Source organism: Balaenoptera ricei, chromosome 16 (assembly GCF_028023285.1).
Source record: "Balaenoptera ricei isolate mBalRic1 chromosome 16, mBalRic1.hap2, whole genome shotgun sequence".
Lineage (NCBI taxonomy): Eukaryota > Metazoa > Chordata > Mammalia > Artiodactyla > Balaenopteridae > Balaenoptera > Balaenoptera ricei.
In genome coordinates, this window is record NC_082654.1 from 34949457 (window position 1) to 34962707 (window position 13251).

The 13251-nt window shown below is 37.2% G+C and overlaps 1 protein-coding gene across 2 annotated transcripts in view; it reads left to right on the plus strand.

Moving 5' to 3' along the window:
• Positions 1–13251, plus strand: part of IDE (insulin degrading enzyme) — a 111504-nt gene that overhangs the window by 48614 nt on the left and 49639 nt on the right. For both annotated transcript variants that reach the window (XM_059899491.1, XM_059899490.1), the window contains exon 5: positions 12592–12714. In XM_059899491.1, coding sequence (XP_059755474.1) covers positions 12592–12714 — 123 coding nt within the window. The remainder of the gene's footprint in view (positions 1–12591; positions 12715–13251) is intronic.

Sequence of the window (13251 nt, forward strand, 5' to 3'; positions counted from 1 at the left end):
AATCCCTTTAACAGATGAGTAACATTTTGGCTAGTAGTTCAAAAAGAAGGATGTCAACAGGAGTTGGGCCCTTGGCATTGGATATTTTTTTTAATTGAGGTGTAGTTGATGAACAATATTGTGTAATTTTCAGGTGTACAACAGAGTGATTCTGGCATTGGACTTTGTACATAATACGTGGAATGATATTCTCAAAATTGTAGTAACAGTGACCTAAGCAGTTATTTAGCCCTCTAGAGGTTACTCTGGCCATCCCATACAAATAGGGGTCTGACTGTTTAAGGAACAGAGCAGTTAGAGTTGTGAATAAATATTTTTTAAAAATATTTATTTATTTATTTGGCTGCATCGGGTCTTAGTTGTAGCATGTGGGATCTTTTAGTTGTGGCATGTGGGATCTTTAGTTGTGGCATGCAGGATCTTTTAGTTGCAGCATGCAAACTCTTAGTTGTGGCATGTGGGATCTAGTTCACTGACCAGGGATTGAACCTGGACCCCCTGCATTGGGAGCTTGGAGTCTTAGCCACTGGACCACCAGGGAAGTCCCTGTGAGTAGATATTAACCAGCATTTCAAAGGGAGGAGATAATAGATCTCTTTATTCTGAATAAATAGAATGCTCACTTCAAGGCTTGTTGAACCCCCCTGCTCCCATCACCTCCACCTCTACTATCTACAGGTAGATGCATAGCATCTGCTCCGGGCATGACTATAGAAGACACACAAGGTCCCTGCTCTCAAAGTGCTACAACATGCTGGTAGGAGATTAGAGGTGGGGATAACAGGGAGTAGAATAAAATAAATGTAGAGATTCTTGATTTTACGATTGTACCCTTTTTCTTTATTCAGTTTTTCATTAAAAAGTACATTTAGGGCTTCCCTGGTGGCGCAGTGGTTGAGAGTCTGCCTGCCAATGCAGAGCATACGGGTTCAAGGCCCGGTCCGGGAAGATCCCACATGCCGCGGAGCAACTGGGCCCGTGAGCCACAATTGCTGAGCCTGCGCGTCTGGAGCCTGTGCTCCGCAACAAGAGAGGCTGCCATAGTGAGAGGCCCGCGCGCTGCGATGAAGAGTGGCCCCCACTTGCCGCAACTGGAGAAGGCCCTCGCGCAGAAACGAAGACCCAACACAGCCATAAATAAATTAAATAAATAAATAAATAATTTAAAAAAAAAAAAAAGTACATTTAATTTAAATATTTAAATGATACAAAAGTATTTTTTTTAAAAAGCAAAAACAAAAAGTTGCCCTTTTCTTCATCTACTCTTGCCATTACCACTTCACCAGATGTAATCATTGTTAAAGGTTGCTGTGATTTTAAAATACTGCTTTGGGGATTATGAAATAGCATAAAAATAATAGATTGTTTAGTGTACTTAAAGTTTATGCTTATTACATAAGTTAATTTGGGGGACTTTAAAAAAAGACTATAAAGACAGCTTTCTTTCAGTTTGGATACCATTCTAATATATCTAGCAGCAGCCAGGGAATTAGCATAGCTTTATAGAAATAGGAATTTTTAAAAATTGTAATTAGAAGCAATGATACTGTATTCTTTAGACTTATAATATTTGGCACCCTGTGACAGCATCATTGCTAAGGTGAATATTGTGGTCTCTAAAATGTCTATGTAATGATTATCTGAAAAGTGGCTTTCGTAGAGAACATCAGCATACATGGTATATCAAGAGGGACTGAGTTTTAAAAACCAAATTTCAAAATCACTACATCCAAATGAGTGTTGTCCTTTAAATAGTCCCTTTGGCAGGTTAGATACCTCCACCAACAATGCTGCTATTGTGCAGAACATGTTAGAGCTCCTCTTTGGGAGTTGCCTTCTTTTAAATAGTCTCACTGGTGATAAATCACAATCAGCATAATCAGGAAGCAGCCACAGATCTTCCAGAAATAAATCCAGTGAGTAAGGTGAGCAGTATTACCTCTGGTCACAAACAAGAAACAATCTTAAAATGTCCTAGAAGAAGGTTTCAGGAGTTATGGGCAAAGAAAAACATTGAATGGTCAGTTACGTGGAGGTGGAGTTTAAGAGCATATTTGTTTTTTAACCACTGACAAGGCTGGGCAGTTAGCAAAATATGAGGTAATATAAACAGCTAAAAGGTGAGTTAGCCAGACTCAGTACAAAAGTACAGAAAATGTGATATAAGTAATGCAAATACCAAGTTACCTACTGATTTTAGAAATATAAACTAACATTGAACTTTTTGGAGTAGAGGTTCTGTCGATTGTTAAGGTCACAGGCAAGTTTGAAAGTATGATGAAAGCTGTTTACCCTTACCTGAGAAATTACACACGTATAAAATTTTGCAAAAGTTATTCTTGCAGAAGAATCCTTGTCAGAAATTCATACTTAATTTACTTCTGTTATTTTTTAGTAACTTCAGATGTTTCTGTGAGTGTGGGCCATTTTGTCCATCAAGGGATTATGATTTATTGTTTTAACATTAATATTTAAAATATTAAAATATTATTTTAATAATATTATTATTATTTAATATCAGGAAAAGCTGGGTATTTTTAAATGAACAAAAACCAAGCATTGTGTTCTATATTTTTAAGAAAACCTTATAATAAAATGTTTGTCCTTAACGGTACTTTTTCTTTATACAACCCACAGTAAGAAGCATATTTTACTCAGAGCACATGTATGCGTGTTTGTGTGAGCAACTGAAACAAAAGTTTTACCAAACAATATCTTTCTTATATTTTCAGATGTAGTCTGGTACCCTCTGTTATATTCTGTTTCTTTTAAAAAAAATTCTGGTCTGCCAATACATTAAATTTATTTCATCACAATCGAGTGGGTCCCAACCTACAGTTTAAGTAATTCAGAGTGAAAGGCAGTCATTTCAGTAGACCCAGGAAAAGCATTTGATAAAACTCCTTCATGAACAAAACAACAAAAAAGCACTCATTCATGAACAAAACAACAAAAAACTCTTGAGTTGATAACCTATGCCAGACATCATGATTAATTCTGAAGTTTCAAAGGGATTTCTGTTGAAAGACAAAAACAAAACAAGAATACCCTCTAATCACTTTTTTGTTCAGTTGTGCCGTAGGTACTAGTCATTGCAGGAAGTTAAGGGAAAAAAACGTGATAAGTAAGAGGTTGAAAGGAAGCAAAAGGAAACTTTCCTTATTTCCATATGATGTGATTACATAAAAAATTCAAGAACTCTTCAGATCAGTCATTAAAAATAAGATTATTCACCAGTGTTGCCAAAAGAAAAGAAACACTAACATTGCATTTTTGTATCAATAGTAATCAATTAGAAAAATGCTACAGGAAAAATTATTTCATTTACAATATAAAAATAGCTATAAGGTATTTAGAAATAGCTCTAACAGAAGAGCAAGAAATATATAATGGATATAAAAGAATGCCTGAGTAGGGCTTCCCTGGTGGTGCAGTGGTTAAGAATTCGCCTGCCAATGCAGGGGACACAGGTTTGAGCCCTCATCCAGGAGCATCCCACATGCCGTGGAGCAACTAAGCCCATGTGCCACAACTACTGAGCCTGCACTCTATAGCCCGTGAGCCACAGCTGCTGAGCCCACGTGCCACAACAGCTGAAGCCTGCGCGCCTAGAGCCCATGCTCCACAACAAGAGAAGCCACTGCAATGAGAAGCCCGCACACCACAACGAAGAGTTACCCCCGCTCGCCACAAATAGAGAAAAGCCCACACACAGCAACGAAGACCCAATGCAGCCAAAAATAAATAAATAAAATAAATTTTAAAAGAAGAGGTTGTGCATGTGAAGTGGTTAGCCAAAAGTCTGGCCATAAAGGTGCTCAGTAAATGATAGTAGCCTCCATAATAACAATGTCATAGAGGATCAGTAGCTGCGAAAGACAGCAAAACTTTGAAAAGGTCTTTGCCATGAAGTCGTGAGGGGCAGCCAGGGCTGCTTGAAGAGTCAGTGGGTTTGATGAACTGACTGTTGGGCAGTGTTACTAGAGAAGTGTTGTTCTCCTGTTCTCTTTTTAGGCTGAACCAGTGGTTGGTGACCACATTCCCTTTGCCCCTTCATTTATCACTCACATATGCCTTTAGTTTTAGTTCCATAGTTCCTGATAAATTATATGTCTTTTCTCTGCCCTGTTGCCTTTAAAAATTTTTTTCTCTGCGTCTCCATGGAATAAAAGCAGAAGCACTTGAATTTTTAAAAGTAGTTTGGAACAGGAAAGGGAAAACTTAGTTCTGGTTATTCTTTAGTGATCTGTTTCTCTAATCATAACCCCACAGACACTGTGGGAGCAACTGGGTTTAGTCAGCTGAGAAGGAAATAAAAGAAGGAAGTCAGGATGTGGGTGAGGGAAACAAAACAGGCACTCCTTGATAGAATGAAAGGCAAAGTGGGAGAGTGCCTGGAAATAGAGGGTGGAGCTGTATTTAGATATGGGTGATGTTTTTCTTTCTTAATTGTTATGCGGCAATTATGTTTTGTAGCACGTACCACAGGATCATAAGAATCTGAATAGGGTGTTATAAGTGCGCTCAGATTATCTCTCTTTCTCTCTCAGTTGACAAGTAATTTTTTAAAGGTCCTCTACATGTAAAGTGCATTAGAAAATGCAAAGAAGTATAATCAGTGTCTTTGCACTCAAGATGTTTCTGGTTTAGTTGGAGAGCAAGTCAAACCCAGGATTTCACTGGAGTATAATCTCAGATTTGATTTTCCAGGAACATAATCTCTTCTCTCTTTTTTCCTCCTTGCTAATTTTTACTGAGTGCTGTACTAAGCACTTTGCCTGGATTATTTAACTCAGTTCTCACAATATCCACAGTAGGTACGTGCTCTTATTATTTCTGTCTTATAGATGAGTGAACTAAGACTTCAGAGAAGGTAATTAAATTGCTTAGGGTCACTCAGCTTTTTGAATGCTGGAGCCAGGTCTGGTGCTTTTAACTACTATTCTACCTGCTTTAGGTTTGCCTAGAATTAAATTCTCCAGGATCTCAGAGGAGACGCAAATTGAATTTTCCTGAAGGTTGGGTAGGATTTTCTTAAGTAGAGGAAGAGCCACTCAAGAAGAAAAGGAACAATATTTATTGTATGAGTATTAAGTGCCACACACTGGGTAGGTGTTTTACCTAATATGATTTCACTTAAATTTAACCACAATACTGAAATTTTCATCATCCCATTTGACAGATGCCAAAACTAATACTGACAGAATAATTAGACCAAAGTTTCATAGCCTTGTGGGGAATACAAGGAGGAGGGAGAAAGGGAGGGTGGTAGCAGAAGTGTCTGTGTAGGTTATGGGATTCAGTATCAAATCAGTCTGAACTCTTAAGCCTGTGTTCTTTGTGCTAATGTTAGGTTGACCCCCAAAACCATGACAAGAAGCAAAGACCAAGGAGTGAGCCCTTGGCTGTTATTGGCCATAATAAAGGATGCTTTTGTAGGAAGGAGTAGGAAAATGGATTAGGACCAAAAAAAATATTGTGAAATATGAACCAGAAGGTAGTTGAACATCTCTTGACCCTGGGATGATGATAATGACACAAAAAATTAGACCCCAATAAAAGTTAATCATTTACTTTTTTCTCCCTTTCCTCCCTCCATCCCTTCCTCTTCTTAACTGAAGAATTTAAAATGTACGAAAGTAGACAAAATACTGTAATGAACCCTGTGTATACATCACTTTGCCCCTGGCCAGTCCTGTCTGATCTGCATTCCCAGTCACCCCCGTGTATTATTTTGAAAAGATCCGAGACATCATATCATTTCACTCACATATATTTCATTATATGTCTCTAAAGATAATGACTTTTAAAAAACAAGGTAAAAGTACCATTATCATTAATATCATCAACTATGCAGGTAGTGTTCAAATTTCTAGTTGTCTCATAAAAGTCATCATTTTTAAAGGTTTATTTGAATACAGATCTACTTAAGTGTCAATTGTTAGTGATTAATGTGTCTTTTAAATTTTTAGTCTATAGGTTCATTCTTCATCTCTCTCCTCTGCTCCCTCCCTTTGACCCCCTGGAATTTATTTATTGAAGAATCAGGATATTTATTGTGTAGAACTTTTCATAGCCTAGCTTTTGCTGATTGCATTCCCAACAGTGTAGTTTAACATATTCCTCTGTCTTCTGTATTTCCACAAATTGGCAGTTGGATATAGAGGCTTGGTCAGATTCATTCTTGTCTTTTTTGTGGGAGGGCTTCATAGGTGGTGATGTGTTCTTTCATCAGGGGCGTATAATGTCTACTTTTCTGTTTATGATGTTGCAGCCATCCTCAATGCGTCATCTCTCTAATTCTAATTCTGTTGTTTTTTCTCATATTGATTTGCTTGAATACTACTATAAACAGAAGATCTCTTTTTCTACTTTTGCCTACCCAGTGGTACAATTATTATAGGAAAGGCAAGACAAATGTTTGATTCATTCCCTTTATTTACCAGTTTTCAAAATATTGAATTGGTTCCCTAGCATCCTTGAATGATGACTAATTTGTGTTTTTTTTTTTTTTTTTTTTTTTTTTTTTTTTAAACGTTTTTTGTTTTTTGTTTTTAATTTATTTATTTTTGGCTGTGTTCGGTCTTCGTTTCTGTGCGAGGGCTTTCTCTAGTTGCGGCAAGCGGGGGCTACTCTTCATCGCGGTGCGCGGGCCTCTCACTATCGCGGCCTCTCTTGTTGCGGAGCACAGGCTCCAGACACGCAGGCTCAGTAGTTGTGGCTCACGGGCCCAGTTGCTCCGTGGAATGTGGGATCTTCCCAGACCAGGGCTCGAACCCGTGTCCCCTGCATTGGCAGGCAGATTCTCAACCACTGCGCCACCAGGGAAGCCCTAATTTGTGTTTTTTAGTATCATGATAAACTCATAGATATAAACATATTTGATATGTTTCAGCCCGCTTAGTCATATATTATTCTCCAAATTTTCCCCTGGCTTTTGTTAGTATCTTTTTTTTTTTTTTCCTTGCTAGGAAATGTGTCTATGGAAAACTAGAAATTGACTGAAAACTGAAAACAAGTGTACAGGTGCTTTATTATGGCATTTAAGAGGCTTTCACTTCAAGTCCCCTTTTCTTTTGTAACTCACATCTTGTACTTACATGTACTTACCCAGCTGCAGAAGAATTGTCCTTCTTAATTTTTTAGGAAAATTTATGTATCTCCAAAGGCTTTGGTCTCTTCCAGGATTTTTAGAAGATTGCTATAGCAAGAAGAAAGAGCTTAAAAAGAAAAAAGAGGTTATAATAATTCCAAGTAACTAACTGTAGATATATTAACCTAACCTTCAGAATCTCGGATTTTCAGAGAACAATTAAGAGTTTCATGGTTATAACTATCAAATGACTTTTCCCTGAGAACCTTATGAGACATACAGTTGGAGCCAGCTTTGATTTCTAAAACACATTTCTAAAACTTCAAACTCAGTCCTTCCCACAGAGTATAAGAAATATTTGGCTGGCTTTATAATTTTCCAGGAAAATACATTCTATTTACTTGAAAATCAGCACTCATATACATTAGTACTGAGTTTGTAAGCTTTTTTTAAAATAGAATTTATAGTTCTTATAATGAAAATATAAAATAAAATTTACTGAGCTTACAATTTACAAAACCGTCTTCATATCCGTTATCACTTCCCGTAAACTTCACAGCAACCCAAGTTCCTATTAAGTAATTATTGTCTGACAGATGCTATGCTGAGCCTTAACACAGATTATTCATTTAATCCTCATGGCAATCCTGTGAGGCTGGTTCTCTTATTATTCGTATTTACCAATAAGGAAACTGGGGCTTAGAGAAGTTAAGGAACTTGTCTCACAGCTAGTAAATGAAGGGGTCAGGGATTGACCCTTGCTTTTAACAATTGGGCATGTACCCATATTACCCCCATTTTACAGATAAAATAAATGACCCCTTGGAGATATTTGTAGACTTTTCCAAGGTTGCTTAATTAGGCAAGGATGGAGTCAGGATGGGAAACCCTGAATCTCCCAACTGCCAAGCCAGTGCTGTCTCCTGGCAGGCCCAGAGCGGAAGGTCCCAGTGGGTCAGCAATCCTGACATCCTCAAGCCTCTGCTGGAGCTCACTCTTACGGTGAGGGAGCCAGAAAGGTAGGATTCAAGATTTTTGTAGCAGCATTTTAATTTGATATAAATGACCCAGCTGAATTAGTGTTAAATTAGGACAGTATATGTCTAGAGACTGAACTGGTATTTGTTATCCCAGCCATATTCACATTGTTCTCCACATATGGATTCTTAGGTAGAGGAAAGTCATCTGGACCATTTACTGAGCTTTCTTCCCTGCTTTGGTGGAACGGTTTCTGTGCTGTACTCAGAAGCCAGGAATCCCTCCTACAATTCAAATCGTAACAGAAGTAGATACTGTTTATTGCCTATTTTCTGCTGTACTTCAAGTATTATATTAAATTCTGTAACATTTTTACAGATTTATTATTTGTCATAAAAGAGATCAGTATAAAAGCATTTGCCAGATCATTCTTTACACACTACTTAAAGAAACAGAACCTTACTAATACAGTTTGAGCATCTGTTGTACACTTCTCCAATTGCATTTTTCTCCCTGCTCCCGAGAGATAACCACTATCTTAAGTTTAGTGATTGTCACTCCCATGCTTTTTTTTTATAAAACATTGCTGTCATGCATTTATTCCTAAGCAATATGTTGTATAGTTTTTTTAGTTGTATAAAAATGGTATTTTATTGTGAGTAATCTCTACCACTTGTATTTTTTCATTCAGTGGTATATTTGTAAGGATTATCCATATTAGAGAGTGTGCCTCTGATAAGTTTTTTAAATATATTAATTAATTAATTAATTTATTAATTTATGGCTGCGTTGGGTCTTCGTTGCTGCACGCAGGCTTTCTTTAGTTGTGTCGAGTGGAGGCTACTCTTCGTTGTGGTGTGTAGGCTTCTCACTGCGGTGTCTTCTCGTTGCGGAGCACAGGCTCCAGGCATGTGGGCTTCAGTAGTTGTGGCATGCGGGCTCAGTAGTTGTGGCACGCAGGCTGTAGCGCAGGCTCAGTAGTGGTGGCTCACGGGCTTAGTTGCTCCGTGGCATGTGGGATCTTCCCGGACCAGGGCTCGAACCCGTGTCCCCTGCATTGGCAGGTGGATTCTTAACCACTGCGCCACCAGGGGAGCCCCCTCTGATAAGTTTTTTATTTTTATTTTTTGCTGCTATCTGAAAAATTTATAAAATGCATATACTATTCTTTATCCATTTTCCTGTTGATGAAACATTGCTGCTATAAGCATTCTTATACATGTTTCCTTGTACACAGTTCTCTAGGGTTCTGGGAGTGGAATTCTGGGAGTGGGATTACTGTATATTAGGATATGTACATCTTTTAGATTAAACAGATATTGCCAAGTTGTTTCCTATAGTGGTTGATCCAGTTTGCACTCCCTCATGCAGCGTCTGAGTTCTCATTTCACCATCACCACAACACTTGGTGTCATCAGACTTTCTATTCTATTTATTGGTTGTTACATATTAGTCTTATGCTTTTTTACATCTTTTTTCTTTTTTTAATTTGGTGTTATATAAATCTATCAATGTCAGGACAGCAGATTGAGCTTAAGAGAAGTAGGGTGACTTGTTCAAGGTCATGCAGCCAGAAGACATTTGACCCTGGATTTGATGATATCTCTGCCAACACCAAAGCCAGTGCTTGTTCCTCTGCACCTCCCTACCTGGGGATGATGGCACTGATAGTAGCAGAGTCTACTCAGTAATTTAAGGACTAATTATGGAATTCTGTGCATTATGTCCTGCTTTTCCTGCCATTTCCTCAACTAACTTTCTTGAGAACTTCCACTATAGCTAGCCTTCTTTTTAAAAAACTTTTTTAAAAAAATTGTTATAAAAGGGCTAATAAACTTAATAACAAGCCTGACTCTTTGGCCCATTTTTACCTAATATTCATGTTTTTCTGTCAGTGTATTAAGAGCTGACTATCCTGACCCCAAGAGAGTAATAGTGGAGAACTTTTTCCTCTTTCTGATTCAGGAGCTTCTAAGGATACAGCACTGCCATTCTGGGCTGTGTTCCCAAACAGACCACAGTTTCCTTGTGTCATCATATATTAGAAAGCCTAAAAGCATCTAGGTAGCAAATAAATGAATATGTAGATTCACAGAATGGCATCTATTTGTGGCTAAAAGCCACTTTTCAGAACAAACGTGATTGGACCTCTGTTTAGAAGTTTGGCCAGAGATACAGAATCACTAGATTTTTGTACCTTAGGTAGGTCAGGTTGCTGTTGACAGAGTGGCTCCTTTGGCTCGTTTTACTTTTAACTTTTTGTTGAAATATAATAAATGTACTGAAAAGTGTGTGTCTCTGATAAATTGTTGTTGTTGTTTTTACTCTGCTGCTATTTGAAGAATCAGATGAATGAATATACTGCTATTATTTATGTACAACTTACTGAATTTTCAAAACCTCAGTACACCATGGACCCAGCACCCAGTCAAGAAGCAGATTACCAGCAGGATAACCTCTGTTCTGACTTTTCATGACTCAGATTAGTTTAGCCTGTTTTTATGCTTTATATAAATGAAATGATGCAGTGTATACTCTTCTGTGTCTGTCTGGCTTCTCTTGTTCAACCTTAAAGTTGTGAAATTCCTCCATGCTGTTGCATATGAACAGTGGATTCTTCGGTTTTTTTTGTGGTATACTATTCTGTTGTGGTCCTCTGGATCTTTTCACTCTAGCATTGTCGGTTATTTTGCCAGTGATACATGTCTGAGTGTATTTGGGGTATGTTCTTGCTTTATCTCTGTGTTTTTAAATGAACCTAAAGATAAAGGGTAAGGATTAGAATGGTAAGATATTCAGGTACATTAAAATCAAAGCAGAATGAGCTAGAACTAGTCAAACTGAAAGAATTTTAAGTTCTAGATGGAGGCCATGATCTTGGTTTTTGTATACTCTGATTTGAGATTTTTTTTTTAACCAGAACATTGACCAGATTGTGAATAGGCATATCACACTTAGACTGAAAATCTGATTTCTATCTAACACTATCACATTTATAGTCTGTTGAAATAAAACGTAATTTCTCCAAACTTGGGTGTCCCAGTGTGTGGATCTTGATGCATATATTGTGGGACTCTGAGCTTGGCAGTATAAATGAGTAAGGAAGCTCTAAGGACTAGTCTCTCTGGAACTGAGGCTTTTATAACCTTCATTTAGTAGAAAAGGGAGGTACCATCAATACTCAAGCTTTACCTTAATATGAGAGAACTTCAAACCATTACCCAACAAAAAGCTTTTTTTTTTTCTTTTCCTTTTTTTTTCTGAGGAGTTAGGACCCTGGGTACTTTTTAGATCACCTGGATTCCTCAGGTAGAATGAGGGGGTATTTTAGGACCCCTAGCAGAGCAGATCTGGAGTTGAACTGGATCTTTAGTGAAACTGAGAAGACTGATAAAGAACCTGGAGACTTGATTAGCAGGCTATGCTAGTGAATATGAGTACATTTGATTGCTTTCTGACTAGAGAAAGGTTAACGAGTACTTGCTGGGCTGTTTCTTGCACACTCCACTAGATCTGTTGATTGAAGCATTCTGGGGCATGAATCTTGGCTCAGAATCTTCAGTTCTACGTGGCTAAAGACTGGGTCTGAGAACGCCATCTGATGGCTCTCTCTAGATACCCAGTTTAGTGAAGGGCACTCTCCCAATGCCAGTTCATCAGCCATTATAATAACCCAAGGGGAAAAAACACATCAAGAATATGTTCTGCCATAGTTTCATCTATGCAGGTGAAAAAGAGTAGCCCATTTAATAGTATAAGCAGGACCAATAATAAAAGTTATTATACTAGATCTTAGGGTATTTCTAGTCAAGATGCCATTTTTAGAAAGATACCAATCATTGAAATTCCACCTCCCAGCCTTTAAATGGCAAGATTTTTATTAGAAATGTACTACTTAGAGAGTTTGACTATTTGCTTTTGACATGCATATTTTATCCTAATTGAATTAGTTATTAAATTTCATAAGAGATCTCATAGTGGTACGCTGTGTACATCGCTTGAGACTTACAAAAATAGCATTGCATCCTATTTTTACCAGTGTAGGTCAAATTCATGAGAATTCACATCACAAATTTAATGCTTCAGCCAAGAATAGTACATTTCTTTCCACAAGTAACTTGGCAAGTTCCAAAAAGATCCCTCAGTGACTATGTTCAATTAATTACGGAGCACCTAGGGAATTGGAAGTTAAAGTAAGTGTGAATGGAGGCCATGTGGATCTCATTTTGTCTTATAAGTGCTCATAATACCTACTATCTCTTAGGAATTTTAAGAAGTATAATTTTTATAAGGTACTTTAAGGTCTTGAGGGAAGACTCTCTATAGATTAAAATGTTACTAGTTTGTACTATACTATCCTGTTTATCCAGGTTATGGTCAAACATATTTGACTAATCATTATATGTGTTTGTTTGGACTCTATTTTTTAAGTTTACCTTATAACAATGTCAGTAATAATTATATGGCTTTAAAATTTGCATATTTTGCTTTTTCTTAGAAATGTTTTTCCTTCCTTTCAGGTAACAAATATACTCTAGAGACTAGACCAAACCAAGAAGGCATTGATGTAAGACAAGAGCTACTGAAATTCCATTCTACTTATTATTCATCCAACTTAATGGCTATTTGTGTTTTAGGTCGAGGTAAGAATCGTTAAAATTTCTTCATGGTGTTGGATAATCTTAGTTTTCCACTTTGGCTTTTTCAAAGTATTGGAAGAAGGATATAAGACACTTCCTTTTATCTGTTCAGAGGCTTTTGAAAATGATCTTGTTGGAGAATATGTGGAGGGGAATTTTGTTTTTAACTCACTGTGTTCTAAAAAGAAGCTTAGGTGATTTTAAATGGAGACCTGAAGAAAATATAAATTAATAGCAAGGAAAAGAAGTATAAAGGACAAGATTGAGAGATTTGACCTTATAAAATTCAAAAAAAATAAAAAAATTAAAAGACAGATGATTATAAACTAGGAAAACTATTAGAAAGCAACAAAGTTTGGTATTGTTTCCCCTATTAAATTACCATAATTTTGATTTGGGTTTTGTTTTAACTAATACCCATTATGAGGAGAGGTGCTCTTTTGTATTTGTGGTGTATACAATTTATGCAATTCCTCCACACTTTCTGGAGGACAGTTTAACAAGATGCATCACCCTATAAAGTACATTTTTACTTCTAGA